Below are 20,625 nucleotides of genomic sequence, written 5' to 3'. Positions count from 1 at the left end.
GGGCTCGACCCTTTAGTTCCAGTGAAAGGTTAATGCTTACTGCTTCAGCAGACCAAAAGATTTTGGACAATTTCATGCTCTCGACAACATGACTGTGCACCAGTGCACAGAGCAAGGTCCATAAAGACATGGATGAGCGAGTTTGGTGTGGAAGAATTGACTGGCCTGCACAGAGTCCTGACCTTGATAGAACACCTTTGGGATGAATTAGAGTGGAGGCTTCGAGCCAGGCCTTCTGTCTGACCTCACAAATGTGCTTCTGGAAGAATGGTCAAAAATCACCATAACAATGACCATAATGGTCAAAACACACTCCTAAACCTTGTGGAAAGCCTTCCCAGAAGAGTTGAAGCTGCAAAGGGTGGGCCGACATTATATTAAACCCTATGGATTAAGAATGGGATCTCACTCAATTTCATATGTGTGTGAAGGCAGACAAGTGAATGCTTTTGGCAATATAGTATATCTCACTATACTGGCAAATAATTATGCTGGTTTCAAGCACATTCCTTAAAACAAGCAAAATTATCTGCCAACTGAGTGAGACAATTTTACTTATTAAAATAACTTAAGTAAAAAATGTCCAGAAATAAGGTAAGCAATCTTAAATTAAGCTTGCATCAATCTAAACAGGAGAAATATGAGATTTGTTAACTATATTTAAGATAGTTTTACTTGACAAGATACTATTTTTTGCAGTGTAAATAGCACTTTATGTAGAGAGGTCCTAGGTGAGTTTGAACATAACATATTGTACTCGCTGGCTGACAAAGAAGTTGTAAGTTACAAACTAAATTTCATTATACAGTAACTGGTTGTTGTCATAAACGATCAGTAAACTTGGCTAACATAGCCAGATTTATAAATAGCTTTCTTAAGATGACAACACTGCCTCATGAAAATGCAGCTCTAAAGCTTTTTTTAATCAATAACTTATGTGTAAACTGTTATTTTGGTAAAGGATGTAGAGATGCAGGGTTGCAGTAGTTTGTTTTGCAGGTGTTGCTTAAGTGGTGAGGCTAGAATCGGCACTGTCCACAGTCCAATGCCTTTATGCACCTCTAGTTGACACATGGCATTGCACATTGCTACTTCAGGTGTACTCTAGAGCATGCCCGTCTACCGTTATTGCTTTTTTTTTGTAGATTCTATGGTTATGTGTGCATATTTTAAACCTGTGTTGGCAATGCTTTAAACAGCTTCCTCTTAGGAGGGGTGTCTGGAATCTTTTTGACATGCAGTGTTTGTGCACTAGGATCATATTTGCAGTCATGGTTTCTGGACCCTACTGAGTATTCTCATCTCCATTAAGATTCTCTTATCTGTTCTTCTTTCTAGTCTCCTCCTGAAGCTTGATCTATCTCACCCAGAGACTAGAAAAAAAACAAACCAAAGTATGGGACAGACTTCTTTCTTTAAAAACAAAATGTTTGCATAAACATCAACAAAGATAAAATCATTTGACATTTTTCATCTGTCTCTTTAAATAGATTTATTCAGGCCCATCCACGCAGTAGGAAGAGCGGACTGTTCTGCTGGGCCATCCCATCGAAAACACGGGTATCACGTGATCACATATACACACACACACACCCAAAGTGCTCTTGGGAATGCTAACTCCTTGTCTCGACCCTGCCTGAAGTCTGCAAGATGCCCAAACGTCCAGAGCAGTGTTCAAGGCTGGACCAACCAGTTATTGGCATCGTCAAGTGCCTCTTCCTCCTCTTCGTCTTCGTCCTCCAACGGGTCCGGGGTCCGGAGGGAGAGCTCCCGCAGAAAGGTGGGCTCATGGGACAAGCTTGGGTGACTCGACTTGAGGCCAATCTTCCTCTTTATGAGGTGAAACTGGTCCCGTACAAAATTGTAGAAGTCATACTCATACTTCATGCGGCGGTATAGCACTTGCAGGGCCTCCAGGGTGGGCGTGTGCTTCTTCACTGTGCCTGTCAGGTTCCCCACCTTCCAGAAAGCTGCAGAAGGCAGACACAAGGGATTAGAGCTGAAAAAACTTAGCAGCTACTCCTTACCTTGTGTCAAAATGTTGTGATGAACAGACCGATAGAAACATTCTAAATCTTTTTTCCTTGTTCTATAAGTCAACATTTTAGACCTACAAGGTTTTGTTCTGACAGCTATGATATACATCCATAATTACTGTATTTATGGTGGCTGTACCTGGGCTCTTGTAGATGGACAGCACATCGCTGAAGTAGTGAGGTAGCAGTCTCTCCAGCAGGAGCAGCACATCTTCCAGCTCTTCCAGAATCCCCACCAGGAGGAAGTTCTCCAGAACGTTCTGTTTGGCTCTCTCCAATGCCCACACACCTGGCTCCCTGGACACACACACACACACACACACACAGGCGCACAAACATACAGCACTTCGCTGTGGTACACTTCACTGACATTGTACATGATCTTATAAGCTTTTTGACTCTAAAGCTTTAGGCTTTGGTGGCGTGTATGGAATGCTCTACCTGCACTGAGGATGCTGACCACAGAAATATGGCACTATGTAGAAAATCCGTGGATTTGAACACTCTGGGTAGTTTTCCAGAATACACACATTAATGTCCTACAAAGAAGGGTGAGAGAGAGAAAAGTATTAAAAAGCATTTAGAGACAAATCTGGACAGAAATATGTGACCTTTGAAGCCTGAATCCTGCATAATTAGGCTTTTCAACATTTCAACAACAATTAGGCATTTACAACATCATCATTTTCAGGCACTCGTTTCCACAGAATTAGAAGAGAAGACAACTGCCACTCAGTAATGTCTCCTGGGTTGACTAGATGGCGCTCTCAATTAGAGTTAATATTAGTTAATATGGAGTTTTTGAGCAAAATCATAGTTTGTAAATGCTTAAACATTTTTATATAAAAGAATGCATTCATATCCTGAATGCATAACAGTATAAGAGCATTTTGGGACTCCAATTATAGGACTATAGGACATCAAGGTTCATGGTGATAGAAAGCGTGAACTGCTTTGTTGAGCCAGTGAGCTGCTCTGCTTGCCAAATAATCAGCACTCAGTTGCAGTAGTGCTAGCGTCCTACTGGCCTTAACCCCCACTCACCCCCATTAATTTAGGACTCGCTCACAGGCACCCTCTGGCATTTTTCAGTCAGTTATTATAACAAGAGAAATAACAAGTGGCAAATCTCCCCTCATACTGGCTAGTTTGCTGCTAGTCTGCTAGTTTTCCAGGCACAGTGAAATATACATACTCACAAATACAAGCACCACAACCATAATTTCACAGCCCTGTTAAACATAAAAGCAGTATTTAATTGAATTGTTGATCTGCATTTTTTCTCCACCTGCTTTTGATGAAATAGCACGAGTACTGTGTACTTCTGTGTGGTACTTCTGTGAGTACTTTTGTGTGGACTCCACCCAAACAACAAGCCGTGGGTAACAAAGGACATTAAGGCTCTCCTCAACAAGAAGAAGAGGGCCTTCAGAGCTGGAGACAGAGTGGAGGTGAGAACGATGAGAGAAGGATGGGAGAAGATGGGAGATGGGAGAACGAGGGAACTGAAGACAACTATCAAGGAGGCGAAGAACAAATATAGGAGGAAGCTGGAGTGGAAACTCCAGCAGAAGACCATTAAGGAGGTCTGGAACGGAATGAGGATCATCATCAGGTCCAGGTCCAGTAGCAACAGAGGAGTAGAGGGCAGAGTGGACGGGGCCGACAAGCTAAATCTGTTCTTTAACAGATCTGACACTGCAGGCTCTGTCCCCCACCATCCTGACTCCTCTGCTGCCGGCCCTCAGCAGCCCATTCCACTCACCCCCCCCTCCCCCTCCTGATAGCCTGACCCCTCCTGTGACAGCCCATCTCACACCTCCATCCCTCCCCCACCCGTCACCTCTACAGTGAGTCTCACTGCTGACCAGGTGAGAAGACAACTGAAGAGACTCCACACAAACAAGGCTGCAGGCCCTGATGGGGTTCCCCCCAAGGTGCTTAAAGCCTGTGCCGCCCAGCTTTGTGGAGTACTTCAACATGTCTTCAACATGAGCCTGAGTCTGCAGAGGGTCCCTGTGATGTAGAAGACATCCTGCATTGTTCCTGGTCCAAAGACACCAAGATCCAGTGACACCAAGGGCTATAGGCCAGTGGCACTGACGTCTCATGTCATGAAGACCATGGAGAGGCTTGTCTTGGATCAGTTCCGACCCATCGTCCAGCCCCGCCTGGGAGTTGAAGACGCCATCATCTACCTGCTCAACTGAGTATATGCTCACCTGGATAAGCCAGCCAGCTCTGTGAGAGTCATGTTTTTTTACTTCTCCAGTGCATTTAACACCGTCTGGCCTGCTCTTCTGTGTGATATGCACACAGTGATGCAAGTAGATGCCCCCCTCGTGTCCTGGATTGTTGACTACTTGGCAGACCACAGTATGTACGCCTGCAGCACTGTGTGTCGGACAGAGTGGTCAGCAACACTGGAGTCCCACAAGGTACTGTCCTCTCTCCCTTCCTCTTCACTTTCTACACCACGGACTTCAGATACTGCACAGAGACTTGCCACCTTCAGAGGTTTTCTGATGACTCTGCAATAGTTGGATGTATCAGCAAGGGTGAAGAGGATGACTACAGGGTGACGGTGGAGGACGAGCGGAACCACCTGCAGCTCAATTTGACAAAGAGAAAGGAACTGGTGGTGGACCTGTAGAGGGACAAGGCACTGGTGACCGCTGTGTCCATCAGGGGGGGGTCAGTGTGGACACTGTGGAGGATTACAAATATCTGGGTGTGTATATTGACAATAAACTGGACTGGGCTAAGAACCCTGACGCCCTCTACAGGAAGGGCCAAGGTCGTCTCTATTTTCTGAGGCGCCTGCGGTCCTTCAATATCTGCCGGACTATGCTCAGGATATTCTATGAGTCTGTGGTGGCGAGTGCTATGCTCTATGCTGTTGCATGCTGGGGAAGCAGGCTGAGGGTGGCAGATGCCCACAGACTAACACACTGATCCGCAAGGCCGGCGATGTTGTGGGTGTGGAGCTGGACTTGCTAACGGCAGTGTCGGAGAGGCGGATGCTGTCTAAGCTGCAGGCCATTATGGACAATGGCTCCCACCCACTCTATGACACGGTGATGAGACACAGGAACACATTCAGTGCAAGATACATTTTACCGAAATGCAGGAAGTCATTCTTACCTGTGGCCATCAAACTCTATAACTCCTCCCTCAGTGTATGATTCACAAAGTGTGGTTTATCTGTGCAAAACTCAATACCAAACTGTTCATATGTGTAATAATAACAATTGTGTGTGCAATAACTCAGAGGGACAATAATTTAAATAATTTTAAATGCTTTATACTAGATGTTTCATATTTACTATCACAGTCACCGCCACTTTACTATATTCATAAGTACTTACAGTGAGGAAAATAAGTATTTGAACACCCTGCGACTTTGCAAGTTCTCCCACTTAGAAATCATGGAGGGGTGTGAAATTTTCATCTTAGGTGCATGTCCACTGTGAGAGACATAATCTAAAAAAAAAAAAAATCCGGAAATCACAATGTATGATTTTTTAAATAATTTATTTGTGTGTTACTGCTGCAAATAAATATTTGAACACCTGTCAATCAGCAAAAATTCTGGCCCTCAAAGACCTGTTATTCCGCCTCTAAAAAGTCCACCTCCACTCCACTTATTATTCTAAATTAGAAGCACCTCTTTGAGGTTGTTAGCTGCATAAAGACACCTGTCCACCCCACACAATCAGTAAGACTCCAACTACTAACATGGCTAAGACCAAAGACCTGTCCAAAGACACCAGAGACAAAATTGTGGACCTCCACAAGGCTGGAAAGGGCTACGGGGAAATTGCCAAGCAGCTTGGTGAAAAAAGATCAACTGTTGGAGCAATTATTAGAAAATGGAAGAAGCTAAACATGACTGTCAATCTCCCTCGGACTGGGGCTCCATGCAAGATCTCACCTCGTGGTGTATCAATGATCCTAAGAAAGGTGAGGAATCAGCCCAGAACTACACAGGAGGAGCTGGTCAATGACTTGAAGAGAGCTGGCACCACTGTTTCCAAGGTTACTGTGGGTAATACACTAAGACGTCATAGTTTAAAGTCATGCATGGCACAGAACGTCCAACGTCCAGGAGTCATGAGAGAAAGTTCTGTGGTCAGATGAGACCAAAATAGAACTTTTTGGTCTTAATTCCACTCGCCGTGTTTGGAGGATGAACAATGATGAGTACCATCCCCAAAACACCATCCCTTCTGTGAAGCGTAGTGGTGGAAGCATCATGCTTTGGGGGTGTTTTTCTGCACTTGGGACAGGACAGTACTGGACAGACGACTGCACTGTATTAAGGAGCGGATGACCGGGGCCATGCATTGCGAGATTTTGGGGAACAACCTCCTTCCCTCAGTTAGAGCATTGAAGATAGGTCGTGGCTGGGTCTTCCAACATGACAATGACCTAAAGCACACAGCCAGGATAACCAAGGAGTGGCTCTGTAAGAGACTCGCCTAGCCAGTTTCCAGGCCTAAACCCTATAGAAAATCTTTGGAGGGAGCTCAAACTCCATGTTTCTCAGCCACAGCCCAGAGACCTGGCTGATCTGGAGAAGATCTGTGTGGAGGAATGGCCAAAATCCCTGCTGCAGTGTGTGCAAACCTGGTGAAAAACTACAGGAAACATTTGACCTCTGTAATTGCAAACAAAGGCTACTGTACCAAATGTTAACATTGATTTTCACAGGTGTTCAAATACTTATTTGCAGCAGTAATACACAAATAAATTATTAAAAAATCATACATTGTTATTTCTGGATTTTTTTTTAAGATTATGTCTCTCACAGTGTTTTAATTATTAAAGTGTTTATTCTTTTACATAAATGGTTGCAACTGTAACAACTGCAATTTCCCTCTGGGATCAATAAAGGATTCTGATTCTGATACTGACACTCGAATAGCGATTTCACTGTTCAAATACTTGTAGCTCCAGTGGTTAACCAAGTACTTGAGTACAACTGTGCACATCCCCAGCTAACCTGCTGTCTAAGTGTTACATGAAACGTAAACTCAAATATCAGTACGCAAGTTAGCTGAACTGTATTGGGCCAGATATAAACTGTTATTATATTAATAAGCTATTATGCTAATAAGACATTATAATGTTTAGCTGCCTGACTATGTTTATAAAGAAAAATATATCAAATCAAGATGTTTAGAAGAGTTCTACAATAAACTAGTCCACTCATAACCCTGTTTAAATGCATTTCACAAAAGCTCCAGTGTGAGAGTCAGTGGACCGATTTAAGCATTTATATGTCCAGATCTAACCTGAATAGCCAGGCCAATATCAGTCTGGACCACGTTTTAATTGGGCTGCACTCAAACCGTCAAAGCATGTTGTTTATATGATCATATCTTAGTTAGTTTAGTAGTCTTATCCAGACTAATAATGAACCACTGATTCGCATGTAAACATTATTTTTGTGTTACCTAGCAATTCTATTCAAGAAAGCAAAAGGCAGTCTTCATTTCTCGCCAGAAGGGGGCGTTAATTACTCACACTGTGAAAACTCCCAAATTCTTCAGGAATCTGGGGAAGTGGTCCACAGTGGGCGTTGATTGCTATCTTTCACACATGCATAAACACACAATGCACAATAACTTCCTGAGAGTGTGTCAACTACCACTGACTCAAGCACCTCCAACCAGACTTAGTCAGATTACAGCACAAGAACTATGACATACTTGTTCAAAAAACATCTTATGCCTATGGTTTAGCCAGCACCATGCATTTTTCAGGTCAAGGGAAGTTCAAAATGCATATTGATTCATTTGAGTGTTTTGATGTGGTACACTGTAGAGAAACTACAGACTTCTATACAGTGCTGGTGATAGGAACTAGAGGTCACAATGTCTACAATGCAAATATAGCTATTTTATTTACTATCTTCTATATTTTATATGTAATGATGATGAGAACTGTTTGGGGACTATTTTGCCCAAAGAACCGCATGGGCCTCTGCATCATGAATGTCTTAGAAAATAACTTTTGGACCATATCTCAAAACAACAATTTACTAACCATTTCATGTAATAATGTTCTGTAATTTAACTTTTAGAAGCAGTAAATGCTTTTTTGTTCTGGTTCCTATCATTACTGTGAAGAAATCTGACTGAATTAGACTGTTTACAGCCTAACTATCCTGTTTACATTTATTTATACAGGCATATTAGTCAACTTCAAAAAATCTCTTTAAAGTAATGGTACAGAAATACACTGCTCAAAAAATAAAGGGAACACTTAAACAACACAATATAACTCCAAGTAAATCAAACTTCTGTGAAATCAAACCATCCACTTAGGAAGCAACACTGATTGACAATCAATTTCACATGCTGTTGTGCAAATGGAATAGACAATAGGTGGAAATTATTGGCAATTAGCAAGACACACTCAGTAAAGGAGTGGTTCTGCAGGTGGGGACCATAGACCACTTCTCAGTACCTATGCTTTCTGGCTGATGTTTTGGTCACTTTTGAATGTTGGTGGTGCTTTCACACTCGTGGTAGCATGAGATGGACTCTATAACCCACACAAGTGGCTCAGGTAGTGCAGCTCATCCAGGATGGCACATCAATGCGAGCTGTGGCAAGAAGGTTTGCTGTGTCTGTCAGCGTAGTGTCCAAAGGCTGGAGGCGCTACCAGGAGACAGGCCAGTACACCAGGAGACGTGGAGGAGGCTGTAGGAGGGCAACAACCCAGCAGCAGGAACGCTACCTCCGCCTTTGTGCAAGGAGGAACAGGAGGAGCACTGCCAGAGCCCTGCAAAATGACCTCCAGCAGGCCTCAAATGTGCATGTGTCTGCACAAACGGTTAGAAACCGACTCCATGAGGATGGTATGCGGGCCCGACGTCCACAGATGGGGGTTGTGCTCACAGCCCAAAACCGTGCAGGACGCTTGGCATTTGCCAGAGAACACCAGGATTGGCAAATTCGCCACTGGCGCCCTGTACTCTTCACAGATGAAAGCAGGTTCACACTGAGCACATGTGAGTCTGGAGACACCGTGTAGAGACTTTCTTTGGAGGGCCACACAGCCCTCCATGTGCTCACCAGAGGTAGCCTGAATGCCATTAGGTACCAAGATGAGATCCTCAGACCCCTTGTGAGACCATATGCTGGTGCGGTTGGCCCTGGGTTCCTCCTAATGCAGGACAATGCTAGACCTCATGTACACCTCAGACACGCTGGAGTGTGTCAGCAGTTCCTGCAAGATGAAGGCATTGAAGCTATGGACTGGCCCACCCATTCCCCAGACCTGAATCCAATTGAGCACATCTGGGACATCATGTCTCGCTCCATCCACCAATGCCACGTTGCACCACAGACTGTCCAGGAGTTGGCGGATGCTTTAGTCCAGGTCTGGGAGGAGATCCCTCAGGAGACCATCCGCCACCTCATCAGGAGCATGCCCAGGCATTGTAGGGAGGTCATACAGGCACGTGGAGGCCACACACAATACTGAGCCTCATTTTGACTTGTTTTAAGGACATTACATCAGTAAGTTGGATCAGCCTGTAGTGTGGTTTTCCACTTTAATTTTGTATGTGACTCCAAATCCAGGCCTCCATTGGTTAATAAATTTGATTTCCATTGATGATTTTTGTGTGATTTTGTTGTTAGCACATTCAACTTTGTACAGAACAAAGTTCAATGAGAATATTTCATTCATTCAGATCTAGGATGTGTTATTTGATGTTCCCTTTATTTTTTTGAGCAGTGTATTTGTGGATGTGAGGCCCTTTTGTCTTGCAGTAGGGAAGCTTACGATATGTTTCAGCTCTTCATCAAATGGAAACTTTCCTTAATTCTCTACTGAGCCACATTTCAAGCCCCTTCTAAAATAACATGTCTAATTCTTCAGGTACCATTATTCTGCAGACATTAGAGGTTTTTCATGCATGCATAATTCAAAGTGTTACATGAGAAATGGCTATATATCGGTTTCTTCTAATCACTGTCAAAATATTTCTACTGGGATAAAATCCCTTTTTGTGTTGAATTCTCAAATGCAAAAATTCAACTTGAGGTTGTCATCAAAAAGTCTTATTTGAATAATGGCAACAGTTCCAATGAGTCTTGATGAATGACCCGAGAATGCTCTGGCTGTAGAAAGCACCTACAAAACCTCTGCTGGAACAGCCTCCGCCATTACTGAGGTCTGGCACCTACTTGCTCTGTGGTTTCATGCAATGTGCAAAACCTACTCATATTATGCAGGTGAAAAAAAGGCATTGAGAGTTGTGAGGAGGTTTAGAGGAATACACACACAGGCTAAACCGTACACACAGCAGGGAGTTTTGCAGTACTAGACATCTCTATGAAATTCCACACCATTGAGCTGTGTTTTTAACAGGCCCAACCAGTTAGAAAGAAAATAAAAGGTAAAAGACTTCTATAAAAACAATGAGCAAAGTCAATCACTCTTTCTTTCCCTGTCTACTTCTCTCTCCTCATCATTTGGCTACAATTTGCTTGAGCCCTGCAACATACCATACAGCACTGAAAAAACACATTTCCTCTAACAAAACATAATATAAGACAAAGAGAACATGAAGAAAACACAAAACACAGTATTGATCTACTCAGGAAAAAAGGAAGAGAAAAAGGTTTTGCAAAAAAATTTTTTGTCTATGTGGCCCCTAAAATTAATGCTGCCTTCAACTGAACTCCAACTCATCAGTTAGAATCATGAATCACAAGTCAAAACTTGGAAAAATTAAAGAAAAATCAAAGAAATCGGCCCCTTAACTGGGAATTCCTACTCAAAATGCTGGGAAGTTCAGCGTACAACGTCATATCAACATTGCTGCTCACACCATTAACAGTAATAAAGCACTTCTTCCATATTTGTAAAAAAAATATTAATTTTAGATCACTTACCACACAGACACAGTAAGTCTGGAGAGGTCTGTGTTTTTGCACTTTGTTGTACAAATGTGCAGAGGAGGAAAACAACACAATTCTGAGCCTAGTTGAAAGCAGCATAACAACTGGTTGTGCCATCTTTGGCAGCAACAAGTGCAACCTAGCACTTCCCACTACTGGAGATCAGTCTTTCACATCACAGGATTTTTGGCCCATTCGTCTTTACAGAACTATTTTAACTAAGCCACACTGGAGGGCTTTCAAGCATAAACTGCCCATTTAAGGTCCTGCCACATCATCAGAACTTTGACTAGGCCACTCTAAACCTTAATTTTGTTCCTTTTAATCCATTTGGAGGTGGCTGCTCTTGAGCATCAGATCACTGCCATTCTGCATAACCCAGCTGTGTTTGGGCTTCAAATCATGGATTGATGACCAGATGTTCAGAAAGTTACAAAGTAGAATTCATTGTTCAAGTTGTCTGGGCTCTGAGGCAGCAAGGCATCCAACACCACATTGCTGAAAAGAGTCTGTTAAAGGTATGTTTAGATTCATCAAGGCTGGCAGTTATCAAGCCTGAGGTGTGTCTTATTTAACTGATCTAAATGGTCAACTAAATGGGATAATTGATTGAGGTACAGAGGGTACAATTACTTTCTCACAGAGGGCCAGTTGGTGTTGGACAACTTTGAAAAACATGCAAACAATAGAAGCAACTAGGAGGGGATAAATACTTTTTCACAGCACTGTAACCATGCTATAACCATTTCACAGCAAACGTCATGTACTGTCATGAGTTGTTATGACAGATTATATTCAGTGTCACATAACTGTCATGACAAATACCATTATGTTTGAAGTTATGATGACTATTAATATTATATAGCAGGGTTCATATAAAGTGTCACTCACTTGCTCTTTTGTTTGCTCTCTTTCTGTTAACTCTCAAAAAACAAGGTCAGATGGCATAAGCTCTATGGCAAAAGGAGAAAAACAAACGAATTTGAAACGTGGAATACAAAAAGAGGAAAAGGAGGAAAAAGTCAAACCTGCTGCTCTTTTGCCTGCAAAGGATGCCATGATGACAATTGGGGTTAAAAAACAGGCTGAGCTTGGTCTTTCTCACTTTAGGTCACAGCACAGTGAAAGGCGGATGTGCGTTTTATGGCAGAAGCAGGCAATTTGTCACATTAACGGCCATGCCTTTAACCCCCACGCTAGAGAGGGTAAGTAAAGACAGAAAGATCTTAAGGCTTCGGACTGGAGGGCCTCTGTTGGCTTCATGAGTCTTAGGTGAATGCTGGGAGAGCTTGAGTAAGCAAACTTGGTGCCTGCTGGCACACTAGCAGGACTATAAATTAGCAAGGATATCAGAATCACTTGGGTATTGGGTATAACAGTTAGATCATGGAATTTTAGCCGACAAAATACAAGCCCAAGGTGGCTAAATTAGCTTGTTAGCTATCTTTTCTAGCTATAAAGTCAAGTTTTATTTATATAATGGGCATTGTCACAAAGCAGTTTTACAGAAAGCCATGTCCGCGCCCCAAATGAGCAAGCCAAAGGAGACACAAGAAAACAAACCCTGAGAAGCCCTGAAAGGAACCAAGACTCAAAAGAGGAACACACACAAGACATGCACTTTTATTATTAATAAATAATATTGAGTATGGAAAAAAGAACTGACCTGCCACTGGACACAACTATTTAGACTAACCAGTGACAACCAATGACTACTGTTAGAATCCTATCAGAGTAACAGATAAGTAACAGATCTGATTACTGACTAGTAACAGGGTTAACGTTACTGCTGCAGTCACTGTTATTGTTACTAAGTACTGTTAGAGTAACAGATGATAAACAGATTTATGAAAACCAGTGGCTTGTTCAAAGCTTATACAGTGAAAACAAGAGTTAAATCAATGAACATCTGTGAGTACTGATTGAAAGCCGGTCATGATGAGGATGAATAATTGAAGAACTCAGAATAGCAGGTGAAACAATGTCTTTGATTAAAAAATCTGGGCATATTTATTACTATCAGCATCAGTATCCGGATATTAGCCATGGAATTACTTAGTATGAGGTTGAAAAGACAGTTAGTGTTAGAGCCCAACCCTACTCCAAACTGTCCGCAGACACAGTTCAAGCTCAAATAACCTAATAAACAAACAAAATTAAAAAAATATTCACCACTGCCCTCTAAAGGTATTATAGCACAAGTTACAATGTTTGTAGTTTTTTGTAACACCCATGATTTGTCTCAATAAATGTGTCCCTGAATGAGTGAAGTGGAATTTGTTATGATGTAACATGATTATGAAAGCTAAAAACTGTGGAAAACAACAGAGATCAGAATAAATAATAGTGGTTAGCTGATTATGTTATCATTTTGACAGGCCTAGAAGCCTTATTGTTTAAAAAAAGCCTTATTTTAGCCACAGCCCTGCATATTAGAGCAAGAAGTGAGACATGCAGTGTCTCCCTGTCCCTCATGGCCACATGGTGTGCAGTTAGAACCCATCATTTTGAAGTAAATGTGTCCCAAATTTAAAAATCAGCAATTAAATTTTAGAACAGTCACTACCAAAACATATATTCTGCAACTGAATATTTTTGTGTGTTAAATAAAAACTATTATTATTTTATGTGTTTACAAGTGTTCAAAGCTGCGTCTTCTAGTCTTGTAATGGCTAGTGTTTGTGATTTCTGTTCAAAATTAACTAAAATTGCCACTACGGAAACAGTCACTACTGAAGCATTTGGTAAAGATTTGTACGCATTATTTCAAAGCAGCCTTTGCTTGTACCCTGTGAATGCAAATTAATTCAGTATAAAAAGCTCTTCCCCAGCTGAACCTCAATGCATGTAACGTTAGAGAGCGATGTTCAGGCAGATGCATGTGCGGAGACAAGCGAGATTTATTATGGGCAAATCCAAAATCAGGGTCAAGACCGTCCAGGTTTAACGAGCCAACACGGAGAAATGGAGGTTAAGACATAACGAGATCCAAATACTTCAAACCAAACAAACATCAACCATATCAAACACCAAACAGCACGATCAAACATACAAACATACAAAGACCAACAAGAAACTCAGGAAAACACAGGGCTTAACTACAAACAGGGATAACGAGGGATAACCGGACGCAGGTGGAAAACAGGTGGGAACAATCAGGGGCGGAGTCACAAAACAAGGGGGCCGGACTGGGAAGAAATCAAAACAAAAGCATATGACAGGACTAAAATGTAAACAAAAACACATGAGGAGACTGGGAGGGGCCAATCGTGACAATGCATTGGAAAGTACACAATAGATTCTGTATGACCTGGAAAGCTTCCCGCATGCCACTTTCTAACTGTAAAAGAATGAGAAGAAGAAGAAAAAATGCTTTTATTGCTCTGGCTTGACAGCTCACATTTTGCGAATTTTCTGACCTTCGGAATTTTTAGCTCTTTGCTTTGTTTTTGCACTTTTGATAAAGCTGCCTGGAGTGAACTGATATTTCAAAATTATTCTTGACAACTGATGTTTTTTCCCTCTTTAATGTTCTATTATTTACACTCGATAAGCATTTTGTTTTACTTTCTTTTCAAAACTACAACGAACGCAGTTTTTAAACAGAAGATTGTAGCTCTAAATGCATAGATTTATGGCAAATGCATTACCATTTTTTGCAAGCTGCTCTGGCCATGGTTATAAATTTTACAAATTAAAGTGCGGCAAAGAGTCATATATTCTCCCAACTTCAATTAAAACTTCTCCAGGGCCACCATGTTTTTCTTTCCACATATTTTGAAAAATACACACTATTTCGAAGTGACAAGCTTTTTCTTTCTCAGAATAACAGTGCTGCATTTACAGAGAGCAGCATGCAAGACACATTTTAGCTGGCAACCTTAGCTACAATCATCAACATCCCATTCCCAACACCACTAGCTCCCAAAAGATTCAGTATTGACCTAACATCTGCCGACAGACATGTCTCAAAAGGGTGGCTGACCATGTAAAAGTGTAACACAGCCAGACATTTAAACTCATGAGCAGTGAAAAATACTGCAGTATCGCCCCTAGGAGGAAATCTCATTTAAAGCCTTGATTATTATTTTATTTCTTTTATTCACTAAGTTCAACAGTTATTCTGACTTATTTGTTATTTATTTGTTACAATAGCAGGGTCAAAAGGTCAAAGTGTACACAAACAACTGTATAATTCTAATCCTTCTGAGCCCTCTCCTCAACATTATACATGATTCTAAAAATTCTGCCCTTCATTTGTGTATCTGCTAAAAGGCCTAATATGCCTACAAAAGGCATGTTTAAGGCTTATCTTAGTTCTGACTGGCCCTGAACTGGCTAAATAATGGTAGTTGTGCTGTTTGGGGGAGGGATTATCCCTTAGCAGCAGCCCTTTTTCAAAATAAAACCCACATAAAATCCACATAATTCATGAGAATGAGTCATCATTCAAAACAGCTAATTTTGCCAAAAGGCAATGTGTTTAGATGCATGATTATAATCATATAGGCATTTTTTCTGATATTTTCTGTTCTGCAAAGGAAAAAATGAAACATTTTTAAAAAATAAATGAATAAAATAAAGTGATGTCACAAAGGGCTGTCATAAGATGACATCATAAAGAGCTGCTGATGCCATTATGGACTGATGACACTAATGATGTACTTAAAAACGGATGTTCTAATGTAATGTGTCACATGATATAATGTAATTTAGTCACATGATCTCCACACTGCCCATCCTTACTCAAACCTGTGTTTATTGACTTTTCCTAAGTCCTTTGCTTGGCTTGGTTGGACTGCATCATGGCTATTTATTGACAATAGGGAGCTGAAGCTTCTGGAGAGGCTTCAAAGCAGGCAGACAGCAGTGGAGGTCTGAGAGAAGCCAAATCCTGCAACAATAGCCACTCTGTACCTGAGCACAGACTACAGCCGAGGACAACATCAATATCCTCTCAACCCCAAGCAAAACCTCAACCGCAACCCCAGGCCCAACCTATTGCCAAAAAGTGTGATCCGAGTACAGATGGTATAACTGAGCGATGAGCATCCCAGGGCTTCCTTTGACCTTTGACTGTGAAATAAGAAGTGCCAGTGGAGACCTGAGCAAAAAGGCAGATCTCTAAGAGAAGCTAACAAGGATGGAAAACAAATGGCAACCTCAAAACACCATCGCAGTTACTCCGCAAGTCTGGAAACCAGTAAAACCACAGGACAGACCACAATTATGTTCCAAACTTAACCAAGAGCCAAGAGTTCAAAGTGAACAATTAAAACCACAAGAGTTCAGTGAGTACAGTGAGGAACTTGCCAAGGAGAGACAGAGAGATACAGAGAGAGAGAGAGAGACAGAGAGAGAGAGAGAGCAACAGTGAGAGAGATTATGGGAGAAACAAGAAGAGGAAGAGAGAGAATGAAGAAGAGAGGGCGGTAGAGAGGGAGAGGTCAGGGTTTTAGAGAGAAGAAAGAGAGAGATAGAGTGAGAGCGGAAGAGAGAGAGAGAGAGAGAGAGAGAGAGAGAGAGAGTGAAAGAGGTGAGCAGGACACGTGTAATGATATATACAGGAAATGACACATGGTACTGGCTTATGTCCTAAGAAGAACCTTTGCCAAACCTCCCACCCCCACAGTACTGGACACTCTGGACAGTTTCTCTCTCTCTCTCTCTCTGCGCTTTCTTATCAAGTATTATTTTGCTGTTACATGTACAATATACTTTTCACTATATATACTTGTCAGTAAAGGTATCTACTAGTGGTATGATGATATTTATCCTAATTGTGATGAATTATGTCAGAGTACACTTTTCTGAGTATATCCTGCGCATTGTCAGTATTGCTCACATCACTCATTTTTGTGCTTTAGCTATATATTTTAGACCAAAGGGACCTCAAAAGCTGAAGAATAACATCTAACAGTCTTCACCTTGTATGCTGAGAGATGTACTCACAAGTCCCACTATAGTTCTATGAGGACTGAGGAGTTTTTTGTGAACTGATATTTGTTTCTACCTCTACTCAACTTTTGCTAGTACTGGAGTCATTATTTGACCAAAGTCATTACATAATTTTTGCTTGAGGATAGTTTTAGGCTACTCTATCTACCTTTAACCCAGACGAGCTATGTTGTAGCTCAGGATTTTTCCTATAGTCCTATGGTGGCCTTTGTAATGAACCCCTGGCAACAAAGCCATGCTAATATACTCTTAAATTACCTCCAGATGAACATTAACATTTGATTCCTTTGAACCTTTAAGCTCAACAGAAGGAAACAATGACAAAGCATTTGAGGAAACATAGGAGGAAAACAACAGTTTACATCTATAATGCTAGTCAGTCTGTAAAAGGAAACTGTTATTGTTGGACATGTCTGCACCATTCCTTTCCATTTCTTTCAGACTGTTTCTTATTACCCTCCAAGAAAAGAAAAGGCGCTCTTAGCCAGGCCATGTTTGTGCAGAAGCAGCCATGTGCTCATGTTCAAGCCTGACCCTCAGAGTACACTGAGTTTTGAGCAAAGAGAACATCAGCATCCTCAGAAACATCACAGGAGTTGTGAGAAGAGAAGAGCACAGAAGAGCAGGAGAGGAGCTAAGAAAAAAAGAGAAGAACAAAAGAGAATTCAGAAGATAAGATAAGAGAGGAAAGGAAAAGACAAGAGAGAACAACAGAGAGGAGTTCAGAAGAGAAGAGAAGAGAAAAGAAGAGCAGAAAAGAGAATATAAGAGAGGACGGAAGTTAAGAAGAGAGCAGAACAGAAGAAATAACAAGAAAATGAAAGAAAAGGACAGGTGAAAAGAAGAAGAAAAAAAGAGAAGCCAAAATGAAAAGTGAATGAAAGAAGAGAAGAAAACAAATGAGAAGAAAAGTGAACAAAAGAGAAGACAAAAGAAGAGAGGACAGGAGAAGAGATCAAAAAAGAGAAAAACAGAATAAAAAAGAAATGAAAAAAATGAACAGAAGTGAAATGAAAAACAAAAACAAAAATTTAGATGGGCAAATAAGAGAAGAAACAAGAAAAAAAGAAGAGAAGCAAAAACTGAACAGACAAAAAGAAATTAAATGCAATATATCAAGAGAATAGATGAAAAAAGGAAAATAGGAAAGAAGAGGGCAGAGAAGAGAACAGATGACAGGAAGACAGGAGAATAAAAGAGAAGTGAGCAGAAAGGAGAAAAACAAAGACAGGTCAAGGGAATAAAGGAGAAAAGAAGAGAACAAAACACAGGAGAACAAAGGAGAAGAGAAAAGAATAGATGACATGAGAAGAAAGGAGAAAAGAAGAGAAGACAGGAGAACCAACATCAATGCACGAACGCACACACACACACACACACACACACACACACACACACACACACACTGCTCCACCCAGTAGATTACAGTTTAATGCTTATTAGTGAAGATGAGTGCTGTGCAGCGCTTCCAGAATGCCTCAGTAGGCCTGTGTAAAAGTGGGGAATGTAATTGCATGCATGCTCATATGTTTGCATGTTCATTTTGTAATGGAATTTTAATTAAAGGTTCAAGTGGAAAACTTTTCTCTAAAAGCCTAAAGTGAGTGCATGCATATGTCTCCTGTGCGCAAATATGCTTCTGCTTAGACTTTAGCAAGTGCACACTGTCACTCTGACACAGCTCTTCAGATCAGCAGCTCTTAAAGTGTCTAGACTCATTGCTCTCTAAATGCCCCTGTGACCCATCCTGGTACCATTCACGAGGTGTAATCGCTCTCTAATTCTTTATCCCCTCCTTACACCCCCTCGCCATGTCAGTTTCAGTTAGGACATCCTGTGTAGAGCTGCTTCTTTCCCCTCACTCCCAAACCACAAGACTGAGATTGTAACACAGCACAATCATGCAGTAACTCATTCCCTTAAAGTATTTAACCCTGTTAGATGTACATTACAGCCTTTCTGCTTTTGATGGTGGAAAGTAAAAGAAAGAAATGTCCACACTGACAAACTGGCACTTGCTAGTAAGCCTGATATCTGTAAGACCTGTGTGCTTTATAGGTGAAACAGAACACAGATTTTACCAAAATAAAATAGTTAAAAAATGTAACGTATAAATATCAGTACTACATGAGTTAGGTTAGTTAGAGTTAGTATAGTTATTCGTACTTGGTATAGGCCAATACTAAAGGATCAGGAATTGGTATCAGAAGGGACAACAAGGGTTGTACTGGTGCATCGCTAATTCTAATGTTTATGTTGACACCGGAAGAGCAGCTGTTGCACAGCTAAAGTGGATCCTTACAAACCAAAAAACTAAGAAACTAATATCTGTACATTCTTAACAATAAGTGATTATTGGCTTGGACATACTGTACTAGAAAATCTAACTGGTATTGAAACCCATTTCCAAAAAAGTTGGGAGAGTAGTTAGGACACAAATAAAAACGTCAAGCTTTAATTTATAAATCTATCTTTATTTGACCTCTATTTGAACAAAAACAGTACAAAGGCAAAACATGTAATATTTTATCTCATCAACTTCATTGTTTTTTGTAAATATTTGAAAATATTTGATATTCTAAAATTCTCTAGTTCATTCCGAAAAACATTATGAAATACAATCATCTTATATCCATGAATAGATATAAAAAGAGCATCTAGAAACTGCTTAGACCTATGTGTTGAGGCTCATCATTTCCAAAAATGTATCAGCAAAAAACATCCAACAGTTTAAAAATAACATTCTCAGGAAAAACACATGAATAAAATTATGTCTCAGCTCTCATTTATCAGGTGAAACAGGTTGTATCAAATGGCCTCGGCCGAAATGGCTTCAGATAGTAAAGTTCATGTGACATTCACAATTCTGCTCCTTCTTTCTAGATAAATTACAGTTGGTTAAAGATCGCAATATATAATGACTACACATTTTATTGTACTGAGCTAAATTATGTGTTTTTATTTGACAAAGATTTCAACAGAGACACTATCGCTGTTTTCTCTTCATCCAATTTCATCTAGCAAACCCTTGGAACAGGATAAAATGGAAAAGCAAAATAAACCCCTTGTTGCTCTCTCAACCAACACCCACCCTCCATGCCGCCCCCCACACCCCCCACCCCCTAATTTTTTTTTCATAGTTAACTAAATAAGAGGTCTCTCACTTGCAGGCCTTGCAGGCTGCCAGGGAGCCTCACTGTGTCTGTCTCTGACTCTGACTCTCTCTCTGGGGCCTCCTCTACTGCATACTTTAATAACTCAACTCACATGCTCCAAAACCTCTATGAGAGCTCAGCAGAACCCAATTATCCTTCACACTCACAATGAAACCGAGCATGTGCGTTTCTGTATGTGTGTTTATGTGTATGGGAAATGATGAATATGCATCATGTCTAATTAAAGGCTTAAATGTGTGTGTGAGTCTTTGTATATATGTGTGAGCAGTGGTGTCAGAAAGAGGGGAATTCCAGTTGTATGTTATCTGCTTCAGGTCATGCATTAAGTACAGTAATTAAACCCTCCCACAAATACATATCTCCAGCAGAGATGTCCACATATGTTCCTGTATAGAGGCTCATTTAGTCCAGTCACTGTTACAGACCATTAAATCAACCTGACAGAACTTCACAGACTCTTATCAGTGTGTAAAATATAATGTAAAGCATATATATATATATATATATATATATATATATATATATATATATATA

General features: G+C 40.9%; 1 protein-coding gene across 1 annotated transcript in view; it reads right to left on the bottom strand.

Annotated features, from left to right (window-relative positions):
- Positions 1-1,397: 1,397 nt before the first annotated feature.
- Positions 1,398-20,625, bottom strand: part of usta (uronyl 2-sulfotransferase a) — a 116,883-nt gene continuing 97,655 nt past the window's right edge. The window contains exons 6-8 of the mRNA XM_017712965.2: positions 2,478-2,575; positions 2,176-2,333; positions 1,398-1,970 (exon numbers count right to left, since the gene is read on the bottom strand). Coding sequence (XP_017568454.1) covers positions 1,675-1,970; positions 2,176-2,333; positions 2,478-2,575 — 552 coding nt within the window. The 3' untranslated portion in view covers positions 1,398-1,674. The remainder of the gene's footprint in view (positions 1,971-2,175; positions 2,334-2,477; positions 2,576-20,625) is intronic.

Source organism: Pygocentrus nattereri, chromosome 4 (assembly GCF_015220715.1).
Source record: "Pygocentrus nattereri isolate fPygNat1 chromosome 4, fPygNat1.pri, whole genome shotgun sequence".
NCBI lineage: Eukaryota > Metazoa > Chordata > Actinopteri > Characiformes > Serrasalmidae > Pygocentrus > Pygocentrus nattereri.
Note: the sequence above shows the minus strand (reverse complement) of the source record. Positions and strands in the feature narration are given on the sequence as shown.